The sequence below is a fragment of the Ursus arctos genome, unplaced genomic scaffold (genome assembly GCF_023065955.2).
Source record: "Ursus arctos isolate Adak ecotype North America unplaced genomic scaffold, UrsArc2.0 scaffold_3, whole genome shotgun sequence".
Lineage (NCBI taxonomy): Eukaryota > Metazoa > Chordata > Mammalia > Carnivora > Ursidae > Ursus > Ursus arctos.
In genome coordinates this window covers 85,175,428-85,190,605 of record NW_026622985.1, presented here as the reverse complement: position 1 = coordinate 85,190,605, position 15,178 = coordinate 85,175,428, and the positions used below count along the sequence as shown (strand labels likewise).

Sequence of the window (15,178 nt, the reverse complement as noted above, 5' to 3'; positions counted from 1 at the left end):
AACACTATGAGGTCAGCACTATGTCTTCCTCTATTTTATAGATACGGAAATTGAGGCAGGTCAAGAAACTCACCCAAGGCCACACTGGATAGGTGGGTCATGAACCCAGGCAGTTTGTCATCAGAATGTGCTAAACTATATTGTCTCTATATATAATACTTGGAAAACGAAAATGTTTGGGATAAAGAGAGGTATTTCTGACACATCCAGTAAGTGAAGAAATTAAGATCACATCTAGGCATACCTAGGCAAAATCAACTAAACTCAGTCAAATTCACTTATCTAAAAATGTTTTAAGCCCTTAAATAAACAATAAAATATTACAGTGGATAAGAGAAACAATTTGATCTTTAAAAACTCACAATCAAGTTTTGGAGACAAAGCATACTTAAGTGAAGAATGTCAGTAACAATACAAAAAAGGGAATATGATTGTTGCCACAAAAAATAAGGATTTCAAAAGATCAAAATGATGGTCAAGAATTTCTAAAGGACGGCTACACCTGTACAGCAATTTGGGGAAAATCTGGGTGACAAAGAGCAGCCAAGGGAAAGTGGGAGTTAAGGCTCAAAGACAGGTGTGAAAGCGTAGAAGAGAATTCAAAGAGCCAGAGTGAGATTAAAGAGTGGTGACTTTCAAACTTTTTTGGCTATAACCCATGGTAAGAAATATTCCATATCTCAATCCAGTACCCACTTAATGTGCAAAACTGAAAAGCTGTATATGAAATACTAATAGTCATTCATTGTATCAATGCACTCCAAGATTTTATATCCTGTTCACTATTTTATTCACTATATAAATTCACTATATTTATTTCAGATCCACTGTTTGAATAACACTCCCTGAAGACCCAAGTTTCTGTTTGCAAACAATCAAATATGGTACCCATACGTGTTTATAAAGACTCTGAAAGGGAAACTAGTCAAAACCAATCAGTCACTCCAGAAACTTGGAACTTACCTATAGTCTAAACTGTTAAGGGTGGTCTGTAAACATGCTTAACTGCTATCTGAGAAAACACAAATCCAAATAAACCTACCAGAGCAGGCAGGGGAGACTGCTGAGCACAGAGTCTACTTGAGATTCTCTCTCTCTCTCTCTCTCTCTCTCCCTGCCCCTCCTCCTGCTCCCTCTCATGTGCACACTACCTCTCTCTCTCTCTCAAAAAAAAAAAAAAAAAAGAAAAGAAAAGAAAAATAATACATAAAAAATAAGCCTTACCAGGGCAGTAAGAAAACATGATAATGTAACCTAATTAAATATGTTAAATGTTCACTGTCCTATGAACAATGTTGCCAGAAAAAGGCAATGCACTGGGAAATGTTTTTTTTTTAAGGGGGAATGTGCTGGGAGAGGACAGACTAAACTAGTCAAACCAGATCATTCATTCACTCAACAAGTATTTACTGAGGGCTTTCTGTGTGCCAGGGACGATCAACCAAGCAAGACAAACAGGATCCCAGTCCTAATGGAACTTAGAGATTGACAGAGAAAGACATTAAACACAGAATTCAGAAAATAATTACCAACATAATAAAAGATTATGGAGAAGTACAGAGTGCTAGGTGAACACATAAAAGGGAGAACCCAGCCTACCCTAATCTGAAGATCAGGCAGGAAGCCATAGGTCTTTGGTGTGTGGGGATGTGGGGGATGGGAATCAGCAGGTCTAGACCTCACATAAACAGCAGTCTACCCCTGCTTTGCTTCCATTCTTGCCAATCTTCTGATTTAAAAATATAGCTTGTCATATAAATTTCTAGAGTAAAAAATGTGCTGATGAACCAACATGAGTACCAGTGTAGATATACTTCCCATTAAAGATCAATAAATTGAGGGGCGCCTGGGTGGCACAGCGGTTAAGCATCTGCCTTCGGCTCAGGGCGTGATCCCGGCGTTATGGGATCGAGCCCCACGTCAGGCTCCTCCGCTATGAGCCTGCTTCTTCCTCTCCCACCCCCCCTGCTTGTGTTCCCTCTCTCGCTGGCTGTCTCTCTCTCTGTCAAATAAATAAATAAAATCTTTTAAAAAAAAATCAATAAATTGAAATACTACATATCTGTCTTACCTGAGTCTGACTAAAGAAAATCAACTGGTAGGATCCAATCAACTCTGGATACACTTAAGAGCTCAGGCCTGCCAAAATGAGAACCTGACCCCTACATCCTGCTGACCGCCAGTGAGGTACTAGTTGGATGGTAACTAGCTAACTTCCCTAGAGATCATTTTCTTGGCCCTCTCTAACTGCAAAGGATAGAGTACGTTTGAGTCTTGGATTCCAGGCCAAGATGGAATTTTTCCTATTAGTAAATAGGAAAGTTTCAAGTAGTAGATGACAAAATGAAATTGGTACTATAGGGCAACGGTGTGGTTGCTGGACTAAACAGAACCACAGAAGTGTCAGGAACCGAGGATGACAGGTAAGTAAGCTGCTAATACCGTAATGGAACCTAAAATAGGATGAGGGCAGTAAAACCACAAGAAAAGGCCTGTTAGTAGAAAAGAGCCAGAACTAGTAACTGATTGTCACAGGGTACAAAAGAAAGGTATCATGGGGAGCCTGGCTGGCTCAGTCGGTAGAGCATGTGACTCTTGATCTCAGGGTTGTGAGTTCAAGCCATACACTGGGTGTACAGATTACTTAAAAATAAAATCTTAAAACAAAAAAAGAATGAAAGGTATCAAAAACAACTTCTAGGCAAATCTGAAACTTGCCTTACCACAGGTATTTAAAAATTCTGACAAAGAGCTGACCAAAGTAAATTCTCTTCTTTAACAATAACAATATACTGAGGAGGTTTGGTTCGGTTGGTTCGGTTGGTTCGGTTGGTTAATCATTCAACTCTTGATTTCAGCTCAGGTCATGATCTCGGGTCAAGGGACTGAGCCCTGAGTGGGGCTGTGCACTCAGCAGGGAGTCTGCTTGGGATTCTCTCTCTCCCTCTGCCCCTCCCCCCCCAGACATGCACTCTCTCTCTCAAATAAAAATAAATAAATCTTAAAAAAAATAAAGGTAACAATACGCAACTGAACCTCTGAAGAACGAATAAATTTCTTTGTATTAAACATACGTAGCATTATAAGCTGACTGTGTTATATAGAAAAATTCTATCCCCCCCATCCTTTTATGAAACCAAGAGGCATCCAGTAACTGGTCAAAACTCTACCAAAAAACCCATGTATCCTGGCATCCTTAGTCTATCATTAACATCAACACATCACAGAAGGTAACTGCAACAAAGAGTTTTCATTGGTTTGTCTTTGGTTGGCTAATTTTCATAAATTTTCCATGATTACAAATGAAAAGAGGCTATTAGTTCTTCCGAATTACTAAATATGTATTTTTAACATAAGTGATTTGTTCATTTGAGAAATATTTTCTTTAATGTTTAGGAATACCTTCAGCAAATCACATTCATTCACTCATTTATCATGTAGTAGGTACTGGTGAGCTTACAGTGTAGGGATGAAACACAGTAATCATATATTCAGATGAAAGGGTAATATCCAACTTGACATGTGCTTTGAAGGAGAGGTACCCAGGGCAAGCGATTACAGAATGAGGGAATATGACCAAGTCAAGGAGGTCAGGGAAGCAAAGGATTCCTTGAGGAAGTGATCATTAGTTGAAATCTGAAGGATCAAGAATGGAGTTCACTGAAGGGAGGAGGTGAGAACATATACCCAGAAAGAGAGGACAGCATGTGGGTTCCCATGGTAAGAGGGAACACTGCCATCTCAAAGAACTGAAAAAGCCAAGAGCACTGGAGTATAGGAAACAAGGGTATGGTAAGGGAGACAACTGGCATAGCAGCAGGGCTCCCTAGCCCATATTAAGGATTTTGGTCTTTGCCCTAAAAGATCAAACAAGATAAAGATTTTTAAACTCTGAGGTACTTAATGAAATAGAAAAGTATATTTACCTTACTGAAAGCTGCTTAAGAGAATGGGAAGAGACTAGAGTGAGTAGAGGAAGAAGAGGTATAGAAACGCTATTTGACATATCTTTTGAAAGGACTGTGAAGAGGAGCAAGAGGATAGTAACTGGGAAAAGGCATGAGATCAAGATCAAAAGGGGAGATTAGTGGAAAGAAAAGGAGCAAGAAAAAGAGGTGAATATACGAGAGAGAAGGGGTAGTAGGGAGAAGGGCATAAAGGGTGGGCTTTAACTTAGACAAAGGGAAACTGGCTAAAAAGGGTATAGATATATCTAGATTTACAGGTCTGAGAGTGAAAAAAGAGCATTCATGCCTATTGGCTTCTATTTTCTCTGTGACTAGGAGGCTGTGGGGTAAGTTGGAAGTTAAAGATTTGAGGAGTAGGAAAAAGTCTGAAATAGTCACTGCTGTGAACAGGACAGGGGCGACCAGACTGCCACAGAAGGCCTGCCAATCAGTGTCAATGGTTGCTTACTAACAAGCTTGTAGGTCTACTCGGCTCGGATGATACAAGTCACAATACCAGAAAATTACGCAGCTAAAACTCAAGCAAAGGTCTTAGACTCTACAACCTTTATTTTTCCCTGTCCACAACTATAAGATGTTTGATTTTTTTTTATTTGTAGTAAAAACAACAACACAGAATTCACTATCTTAAACATTTTTAAGTGTACAGTTCAGTAGTGTTAAGTGCATTCACACTGTTGTACAACAGATGTCCAGAACTTTTTCATCTTGCACAATGGAAACTTTGTACCCATTAAACAACTCTCCATTTCTCCCTTCCCTCAGGCAACCAACAGTCTTTGTTTCTATGAGTTTGACTACTTTAGGTATCAAATATAAGTGGAATCATTCACTATTTATCTTTTTATGACTGGCCTACTCCACTTAACACAATGTTCTCAAGATTTATCTATGTTGTAACATGTGACAGGATTTCCTTTTTAAGGCCAAATAATATCCCATTGTATGTATATACTACATTTTGTTTATCCACTCGTCCGTCTATGGACATTCAGGCTGCTACCCTAGGAAGTTTAATATACATATATTCTCCTGACTTAGCTGCGAAAAATGTTTCCTTTCTGTTATCAATTAAACACTCCTGTCACAAGGCCTTATTATACAATGTATATTCTTTCAGTTGTTGGTAACTCCCTTTCCTTGTTCCTTCAATGATTTATGTTTAATGATAATAACTTAGGATATGTACCAAAGAACAGTATATAACCACACATATAAGATGCAACCCTTGTTTGTAAGATTACATCTGGGTAGGAGACCGGGATAGGAATATTTAGAACATAACTTCATGACCAGCATTCATATATATGAAATTTTGATGTAATAAAATGAATTAGGCTGTGCTTAAGTAGTTTAAGCACCTAAGACTGGCTTACAATCATTAGGTGTATAACCTTGGGGTCGTTAATTAACTACCCTAAGCCTTTATTTCCCAATCTGTAGACTGGGGTACTTAATAGCAGCTACTCCATAGCTGTACAAAGGGGGTTAAATGAGATAATGAAAGTACAACACTTAGTCCAATGCCTGGGACATAACCAGATGCTCAGTAAACATAATCCTTCATCATTATAAAATAATTTATGACAGTGTTTCTGAAATGGCTTGATTTGCAAAATTCAGATTTAGACAACTTTACAAGAATACCAGTCCTGTGGAATGTAGAACCAGCACTTACCACCCCCCCCGCAAAAAAAATAAGACTGCATAGAGACAGGGAGGGGGAAATGCCCCCAGTAAATAATACTCTTGAGTGAGACTCTCTACCAGCATTTGCCACACAGACATGCTCTTAAAATTGAATCTAAGAAGCTTAACTGCACCTCATTCTGAGCAGGAAATCCTCCGTTTTCAAGACCATTCTGCCCTGTGCAGGACTTTTGGCATCCTTGCCCCGCCCATTAGGCGCCAGGAATTGTGACAATCAAAATGCACCCACTCTTTCAAAAGCCTCTCGGAACGGTACCGCCCAAGGTTGTGAATCACCAAAAGAGAACCTACCCCAAATCCTCCAGAATCTACTACCTTCTTGGTTCTACCCTGCCCGGAAGATCTACCGCTCCAAAGGCAGAGTATACAGGGACGCGCCACATGCGCAGAGCTCAGAGTGATCTGCTGAGCCAGTGGCACCCCCTCTCCAGCCACCTTCCAGGTTGCAGTCTTCATAATCAAAGACCCTCGCTTCCTACAAGACCGTGCTGCCTACTCTGACGTGCGAGTTTTCAGCCTGTGCTTGTGCCTAAAAATTATCTCCGGTCCTCTGGCCTCACTGTCAGAGACTTGTGTATCTTGGAGAAATCCGGGCCAAAGACACATAATGGGGTGGGGAGTTGAAGGGACCAAGCTCAGTCCCTGACTGCAAGAAACTGCAAGCCGGGTTCCAGGGGACCAAGCTTCCGTACCTCCACCCTGAACCCCAACTCGAGGGCTAGAGCTGCAGCGCCGACGCGCGCCATTCAAACTGGAGAGGGGTGGGACTCTAGGCCCAGAGCGAGGGAAAAGCAAGCACGATACAGAAGTGAAGGCCTGGATTGCGAGGAACCTCACAGTCCGGGTCTCTCCCTAAAGAACCAACCATCGCCCTGCCCGACTGTTTCCTTTCTGCCCCGGCCGCCCTTACCCGAATTTACCGCCAACAGCGTCGCCATCTTGGAGGCGCACTAACGGAGCCCTCCTGTCGCACGGAAGCCCCAGAAAAGGGTGAGGCTGCCCGAAGCCATGCCTGAACAGAAAGGTACCACGCTGTCTCGGAATGGCACTCTCAACTGACTCAGGGGGACAAAGACTTGAAAATCTGCTGTAGGTCACAGACGTCAATTCTCGCCGCGTTATTCTCAAATTGGGCGAAGGCAACCAGCTCGGGAGATGCGAGGTCCTCGATATGACGTTAGTCGTGCAGTGCATTCTGGTCCTTGTAGTTTCTTTTTCAATGATAAGTAAAGTTTAGGTGGAACAATAAGACAACGAGACTAATTATTGAAATTAAGGCTATTTATGATATTATAAAAGCCGTCAATTCAAGTCATTATCTCCATGTCAAATTAAACCTTCCCTGCATTCCTCTCTTTGAGGAGTGGAGTGCGGTGTAAGGTATATAAATCTCAAAAAGCCATTTATCAGTTACAAACTAAGTTTTCATTACATTTCAATATACCAAGTGTGTTGCGTCAACATAGTTGCATAGATTGAAACAAATCCAAGTGAAACGAATCATAACTCTTTATTGTGACATTTTTAAATGTATACAAAAGTAGAATAATGAATGCTCAGCTTCAATCACATGGCCAATCCCTGTACTCCACCCCTAACAGGGGAGATAATTTTGCAGAAATTTCCAAACATACTATGTCATAAATACCAAATATTTTTTCTACCTAGGCACCCCCAAATAGCTGGATCTTTTTTTTTTTTTTTAAGATTTACTTAATTGAAAGAGAGAGAGAAAGCAGGAGCAGGGGGAGGAACAGAGGGAGAGGGGGAAGCTGACTCTCGGCTGAGCAGGAAACCTACATGGGGCTTGATCCCAGGATCTGGAGATCATGACCCCAGTCAAAAGCAGACGCTTAATTGACTGAGCCACCCTGGGCCCCCAAATAGCTGGATCTTCTTTTTTTAGTTACTAAATTTTAGTTTGCTGATTTTCAAGCTAAAATATAAAGAGTCATTACCATTTACTATCATATGCCAGATGTTTATTACAAATTTGACATTATCAGACAATGTAATAATTATGTTATCTCATTTAATCCCCGAAACAACCCTATTTACAACATTAAAATGATGTTAATTATAGCTACCTATCTCAGAGACGTTCCCTGTGCCTTAAAATCTCAATTTATCAACTCCAACATTCCACTGAGGTTGGGAGGAGATAAGAGTTTATATTTCTGCTTCATTGTTGGAAATCAGAATTACATAATTTAGACACAATCAGAGCAGGCATGTTCATTCTTTTGAACAAATAGTATTGAGTGACACAATGTACATGAGGCGGAACACAAGAGTCACTGGCGATTTTTTTTGAAAGTCATTGTTATATAGACACAAATGCCAGACTACCATGAAAGTGGTTTTAAGGAGTGAAGGGGAAGAGAAAATGAAAAGGCAAAGTGGTATTTCCTGAAGTTTAGCATGAAAGGTAGAAAAATATGGAGCAGAAACTTGAAAGAGAGTGGCATCTAAAGGTTTTCTTTCTCAGGACAACTATTACAAGCCCTCCTTCCCTCCGCCCTCATAGGCCCACACACTTACCTCTCAGCAGATCACTTTGCTTTCTATGAAGGAACACTTCAACTTCCTGCCACTCCCCCTCACCCACCAACACATTTACAAAGATTCTTTCACAGGTTCCTCAATCCATAGCAATAGAGATATTGCCATCATAACTCCTCTAAAACTGTTCTCGGGATGGTCACTAATGACCAATTGCCAACCTCGTCAGCACTTCTCTGAATTTCTTAGAAATTCTTTTCCCCCTTGACTTGTGGCACACCATCCCTGTTGGTTTTCCTCCTATCTTTCTTTCTTTCTTTTTTTTTTTAAAGATTTTATTTATTTATTTGACAGAGATAGAGACAGCCAGCGAGAGAGGGAACACAAGCAGGGGGAGTGGGAGAGGAAGAAGCAGGCTCCCAGCGGAGGAGCCCAACGTGGGGCTCGATCCCACAACGCCAGGATCACGCCCTGAGCCGAAGGCAGACGCCTAACCGTTGTGCCACCCAGGCGCCCCCGTCCTATCTTTCTAGTTCTTAAGTTTTCTGTATGGACTTTTCTTCCTCCTCTCACCCATTAAAAGTAGGTCTTTCCTTTCGGTCTCTATTTCCTCATTCTACACGCTTTCCCTGGGAAATCTTACTGCTTCGTACTACCCCGTCTGCTGATGAATTCTGTATTTGAATCTCTAGTCCAGTCCTCTCTCCTGGGCTTCAGATCTGCATATCCAGCATGTCTACTCCACATGTCTACTGATTGTCATACAGTCATCTCAGAATCACCTAATCAACTAACCCCAAACGTAAATTAGCACTTTCCTCCTAAGATTCTGCCAGCTGCATCCACTCAATTGTCAAAAGTCAGAAATCTGGAAGTCATTCCATATGCTTCCTTCAATGGCCAAATCTTACTCATTCTATCTCATAGATATTTCTGGAACCCTTTTTCTTTGCTCGGTTCCCTATGCCATTGTTCTCTTCAGGTCAAGCATCTTTTTAACTTGTATTTTGCAATAGCCTCTCACAGGTCTTCCTGATTTCCATCTCATCCTCCTCTCATGGACCCCAAAATGATGTTCTTTTTTTTTTTTTAAGATTTATTTATTTGAGAGAGAGAGCATATGTGCAAGTGGGGGGAAGGTCAGAGGGAGAGAATCTCAGATTCCCCGCTAAGCACAAAGCCCCATGCAGAGCTCGATCCCAGGACCCATGAGATCATGACCTGAGCCAAAATCACGAATAGGATGCTTAACCAACTGAGCCACCCAGGCGCACCCACCCCAAAGTGATTTTCAAAGACACAGATCAGATCCTGTACTTGCCCTGATCAAAATTCATCAATGAGCTCTTACCCAAAGGTAATATTTGAAAACTTCTTAGCAAGGAACTCATGTCACTTCCTGATCTAGTTCAGCCTTCTTCTTCAACCTCCTCACCCTCACTCTTCTCAAGTTCTCTTTTTGCTGATCCTTCTGAACTATTTTCTATTCCTCAAGTACAACATGCTTTTTTGTACCGTGTATGAATGAATGTCTTTGCACCTGTTGTTCTACATGCCTGGAACACCCTTCCATCCCTTCCCTATCCTGTTGACCACCCACTAAATTAGCCTCCCAAATATAACCCATCTTCCAAGTCTGAAGGCCTGTGTTAATGCTGCCTCCCTGATGATATCTTTGATTACTCCAACTAACTCAGGGGACCAATTCAGAGGTTTCTTTCCCTACATCCCTATTGTACTATTAGCCACCCCATTACAGTGCTATGTGCTGTGATGACTGTCTCTCAACTAAAACTGTTAGCTTCTTGTGGTAGACTGTTATTAAAAGGCCCCCAATGAATCACATGTCCCTGAATTCAAGCTAGTGCGTCATCATCTACCACACTGAATCTGGGTGGGCCTTATGACTTGCTTGGGCCAAAAAAATGCAGTGGAAGTGATGTTGGGCAAGTTCCAAGGATTGAAGAGGCATTGCTGCTTCCGCTTTTCCTCTTTTGGCGCCCTGAACATCACATAAGGAGACTTGAGCTTGCCTCCCTGAAGATGAAAGACCATGAGGAGAGAAACCTAGCCAGCCTCCAGCTGTTCCTATTATCCTAGCTGAGATGCCAGATATGAATAAGGCCACCTTGGATCCTCCAGTCCTAGCTGAGCCACCAGTTGGTTGCAACTGGTAAGTGAGCCCAGCCCCGATTGCAAAATTGTGAGCAAGTGAACAGCTATTGCTTTAAGCTACAATTTTGTGATTTGTTATGTTCAATAAACAACTGATTTGGGGCACGGGTGGCTCAGTCGGTTAAGCGTCTGACTCTTGATTTTGGCTCAGGCCATGATCTCAGGGTTGTGAGATGTAGACCCACGTTGAGCTTCACACTGGGCATGGAGCTTGCTTAAGATTCTCTCTCTCCCTCTCCCTCTGCCCCTCTCCCCAAAAACAAACAAACAAAACCAAGAAAACTGATTTACTCCAGGAAAGCAACTCTGTCTTCTTATATTTATGTTCTCTGCTCCTGCCCCATCTCTGGCTTGCATGTACAAATCAGAAAAAACAGTTCCCAGAGCTTGGTGCTTCCATGACCTACTGGCAGAGAGATGGCACATAGAATTGTGGTTCATAGCAAAGACCCTAGAGCCCAGCTTCCTGGGCTCAAATTCTTTTTCCTTCACTTAGCTGTGAAACCCTCCTTGGTGAATCAGTCTCCACATCTCTAAATGGGGATGATAATATTAGTACCCTCACAGAAGAATTTTTAAGAAGCTGTACTATATGAGTGTTTGTTAAATAAAAATCAATTATTTCTAAGGCAAAATAAGTGCTAAATGGAGGTATAGTAAATTACTTAAAACTAGTTTAGCCAAAAGTGCACTGCAGGGGCACCTGGCTGGCTTGGTCAGTAGAACATGCGACTCTTGATCTTGGGGTTGTGAGTTTGACCCCCACGTTGGGTGTAGAGGTTACTTAAAAAAATTAAATCTTAAAAAAAAAAAAGTGTACTGCAGGGACGTCTGGGTGGCTCAGTCGGTTAAGCGTCTGCCTTAAGTTCAGGTTATGATCCCAAGGTCCTGGGATCGAGCCCCACATAGGCTCCCTGCTCAGCAGGGAGTCTGCTTCTCCCTCTCTGTCTGCCCCTCCCCTCAAATGAATAAATTCTTTTAAAAAGTGTACTGCAAATGTGGAAACATGTAGCAATTAAACAATGTGTGGTTTCTCTGGGGTTAGGGGTAGGGCTCTGCCCCAATCAAATTGATCCATTATTTGTAACTTCCCTCACTGCCCCTACTAGTTGAGTTTTAAACGTATACACAAAATGCTTTGGGATCTTAAAATAAGGACAGTTATTTCTTATTTGGAGTCTGGGAAATGAAAATTAGGTAAAATTACACGATGGAGGTAGCACTTGAATGTACAGGATTTTACAGGGTCGTGAAAGTGTATGAGGACAGAAAATGGGGGAATATGCCAGTGACAAAGTGATGAAGTTCAAGGTTTGATATCTACAGAGCTGCAACACCTTCTCTGGACAAGGCTTAGAAATTCAGATAGGTTTCCAGTTGTATGATTTTCCATATCCTGCCCAGTGGAGGACCCCAAGGCATAACAGATTCATTGCTATGTGTATGTGTTGACCCCAGCCAGTGGCCAGTTAAGTTTGCAGTTGAAGAACCACTGGCCTTGGAGTACAAGTGGTCTCTGGTGGAACAGGAAACAAATTTGCCCTAGATTTTTCCCTGGAGATGCACAACCCAATGCATCAAGTAGGCTCTGTAGAAGAGCTTCCCCTTCACAGGCCGTATCACCCCACTAGCCTCCTAATGGGTCTTCCTGCCTCTGGTCTCTTATTTGACTTACATTTCACACCATAACCAGAAGGATTACTTCATCCTCTCCCCAACACCCTCCACATCCTTGTCACCGGCCTGAGGTGAAGTGCAATTCTTAGAACGGCCTACAAGGCTGTTCATGACCAGGCTTCTAGAGGCCTCTTCAATTTAATCTCACATCCACTCACTTAGGCTCTTCTTCAGTGACTGCTGTAGCGACTAAGATACACATTCTCAGCCCCTCACCTTCCCAAGACCCTTTATCAATGCAGCCCCTTTCTTCATGGGGTATTCCCTCCAGCGACTGTATCACATCCTCCTTCCCTCTGAATCTTTGTTGGCACTCTCTTCGTTAGCCTCTTTATCTGGTTGGTCCTCTCAGGAAATCACCTCCCCCCACCCCACTCTTACCTGAGGCTAGATTAAATGCCCTCCTGTAGGAGCGCCTGGGTGGCTCAGTCGGTTAATCTTAAGTATCTGACTTCCACTTGGGTCATGATCTCAGGCTCCTGGAATCGAGCCCCACAGCCAGGAGTCTGCTTGTCTCTCTCTCTCCCTCTGCCCCTCCCCCCACTTGTGTGCACCCTCTCTCTCTGTCTCTCTCTTTCTGTCTATCCCTCTGGACTGAAAGCTCCACACAGAGGAGTAGAGGTGCCAATAGGTACCCAATAGACGCTCCCTGAATGACTAAGGGTGAGGAAAGGTCATGCCACTGTCTTCTACTCATTGCCAGACTAAACTGTGGAATCTTCGAAGACAGCTTCATAAACCACCACCTCTCTCGCCAGCCCCTGAATACTCTAGGATAAGAAAGCCAGGACCCTCTTTCCCTGATGTATGGACTACCAGCACAGACCTGAGGGGAGAGGGTACTCCACATTTCCTCTAGTGAAGAACACCACAGATCCAGCTAGGGAGCTAATTAGCTCCAGCTAATCCCCTTGAGAGGCTTCCATATTGGCATGTGTGGCAACTTGGTCCTGACAAAACGTGCCTGACACAGAACAGGAAAACGAGGAGTAGTGGAAAAGCGCTGGTGGTAAAGTTTTGATTTGTTTTGTTTTGTTTTTTTAAACCTGATTGGGAGTCTGGACTGTACTCTGGGCATTCGCAGGGCACAAGTGTGAAGGATAGTGGGGTGTTACTGAGGAAAGCAGAGTGCTGTCTGAGGGTGCTGACAGAGCACAGCATCCATCCCATCAGAAGAACACTCCAAGAGAAACTATGTACAAGGAACAAGAAACCATTAATTGAAATAAACTACCGCACTGTTCAGGACATGATGTAAACTCAGAAACAAAGGACAATAGGAAATATTTCCTAGTGCAGACAAGTGCAAACTAGATAAGTCAGAGAAAGAGACTTTAAGGAAAACTCCAGATTAACATGAAGCTGTTGTGTGGGGTCATTTCTCTGCTTCAGTTTGGCTTTGGGATTTCCTTCTCACTTCCAGGAACCCTTGAGATTCAGGAAGAGACTGATACACAGTGTAAGGTACAGCGTGCTGGCAGAGTGGAGGGGAGACTTCTAAGACAGGTTGCCTGGAATCTAGATTTCTACTTTTCCTGTGACTTACTGTGGGAGAGTTGAGTAAGTTATTCAACCTCTCTCAGCCTAAGATTCCTCTTCTAGTAAAATAGAAATACTTTCCTTATAATGATGTGAAGATTCAGTGAAATATGAATTTAACATAAAACACTTAAAAGACATTCAGCTGTAGTAATAAGGACGATCAGACCAAAGAGTAATGAGGGTAAAGTATGGGGATTAAAGAAAAGAAAAAGGAGCCATGGAATAAGAGTGTCTGATAAAGATGTATGAATGCAGTACTATAATAGTTTAGCATCTGTGAATTCTATTAATGAGGCTCCCACAGTAGTATTAACTCAACCATCTTACACAACCCTATACATATTAAATTGCACATTTAATAAGCACATAAGTAGTAATAAGACTAAACGCTTTTAAAATTAGATAGAAAATTGATGTGGGTGCAGGAAATCGGAGTTGAATTTACTGTGATTTTAAGATTTCAATCTCCAGCCACAAGTGTGACGAATGCAAAGCAAGGTAATCATTTTTTAAACGTAATTTAAGAAAAAAAAGGTACTATCCAGCATTGAAATATTGTTGCTTCTTGGTTTCAATAAAATTACATCTTTATAGTACCTAGAACAAGGCTGGGTACTCATTTTTTATTGTGGTAAAATATACATAACCTAAAATTAACCATTTTTTAAGTATACAGTTCTATGTCATTAAGTACCTAGAACAGTATGTAATACCCCATGGTAGATGATCAATAAATATTTGTTTAATGACTCATGGTACAGGAGAAAAAAGTCGGTATACAAGGCAGAGTTAGATTGAGAGACAAAGAATACCGAGAAGGGTCCAAGAAAAAAACCACAAGCAATATTAACAAATATTTCAAATTGAATGAAAATTATGTCTCTTGGAAAAGCAAATCTAAGTAAATGTATGGGGAAGGAGAAAACAATAAATAAGTGGAAATCAATGAAATAGAGACTGGAAAAAGAAAGAGAAAGCCAATGAAATCAACCATTTGTTCTTTGGGAAAAATAAAATAAAATTGATAAATCTTTAGCTTGATTGATCAAGAAAAAAGGGGAGAAGAACACAGATTGTCAATATCGAGAAGGAGGAAGTGTCACTTCAGATGCTACATGCATTTAAAAGATAGCAAGGTTGGGGGGCCTAGGGAGCTCAGTCGGTTAAGCATCTGACTCTTGATCTCAGGGTTCTGAGATCAAGCCCCAGGTTGGGCTCTGCACTGGGCTTGGAGCCTGTTTAAGATTCTCTCTCTTCCTCTCCCTCTGCCCCTTCCCCCTTGCTTGTGCGCTCACGCGCACTCACACACTCTAAAAAATAAATGAATTTTAAAAATTTAAAAATAAAGGATAGCGAGGAAATACTATGAATTACTTCATGCCAATATGTTTGACAACATAAATGAAATGGTCAATTTTCCCTAACAGACAGAAGTTTCCAAAATAGAAAACCCACATAGCTTTTTATGTGTTAATGAAATTGAGCTTGTAATGATGAACCATTCTCCCAAGAAAATTCAAGACCTCTATGACTTACTTGGTGAATGTTGGCAAATGCTTAAGAAATGATGACAATCCTGTATGAAATCTTTTCAGAAAACAGGA

At 41.6% G+C, this 15,178-nt stretch overlaps 1 protein-coding gene across 2 annotated transcripts in view; it reads right to left on the bottom strand.

Moving 5' to 3' along the window:
• NUP205 (nucleoporin 205) overlaps positions 1-15,178 on the bottom strand; it is a 95,004-nt gene that overhangs the window by 70,908 nt on the left and 8,918 nt on the right. Inside the window, exon 1 of one of the 2 annotated variants that reach the window (XM_026511586.4) lies at positions 6,589-6,689. The exons of the other annotated variant lie outside the window; for it this stretch is intronic. Within the exon in view, the coding sequence (XP_026367371.1) occupies positions 6,589-6,616 (28 nt within the window). The 5' untranslated portion in view covers positions 6,617-6,689. Of the gene's footprint in view, positions 1-6,588; positions 6,690-15,178 lie in introns of those variants that run through there. 2 annotated transcript variants of the gene reach the window in all.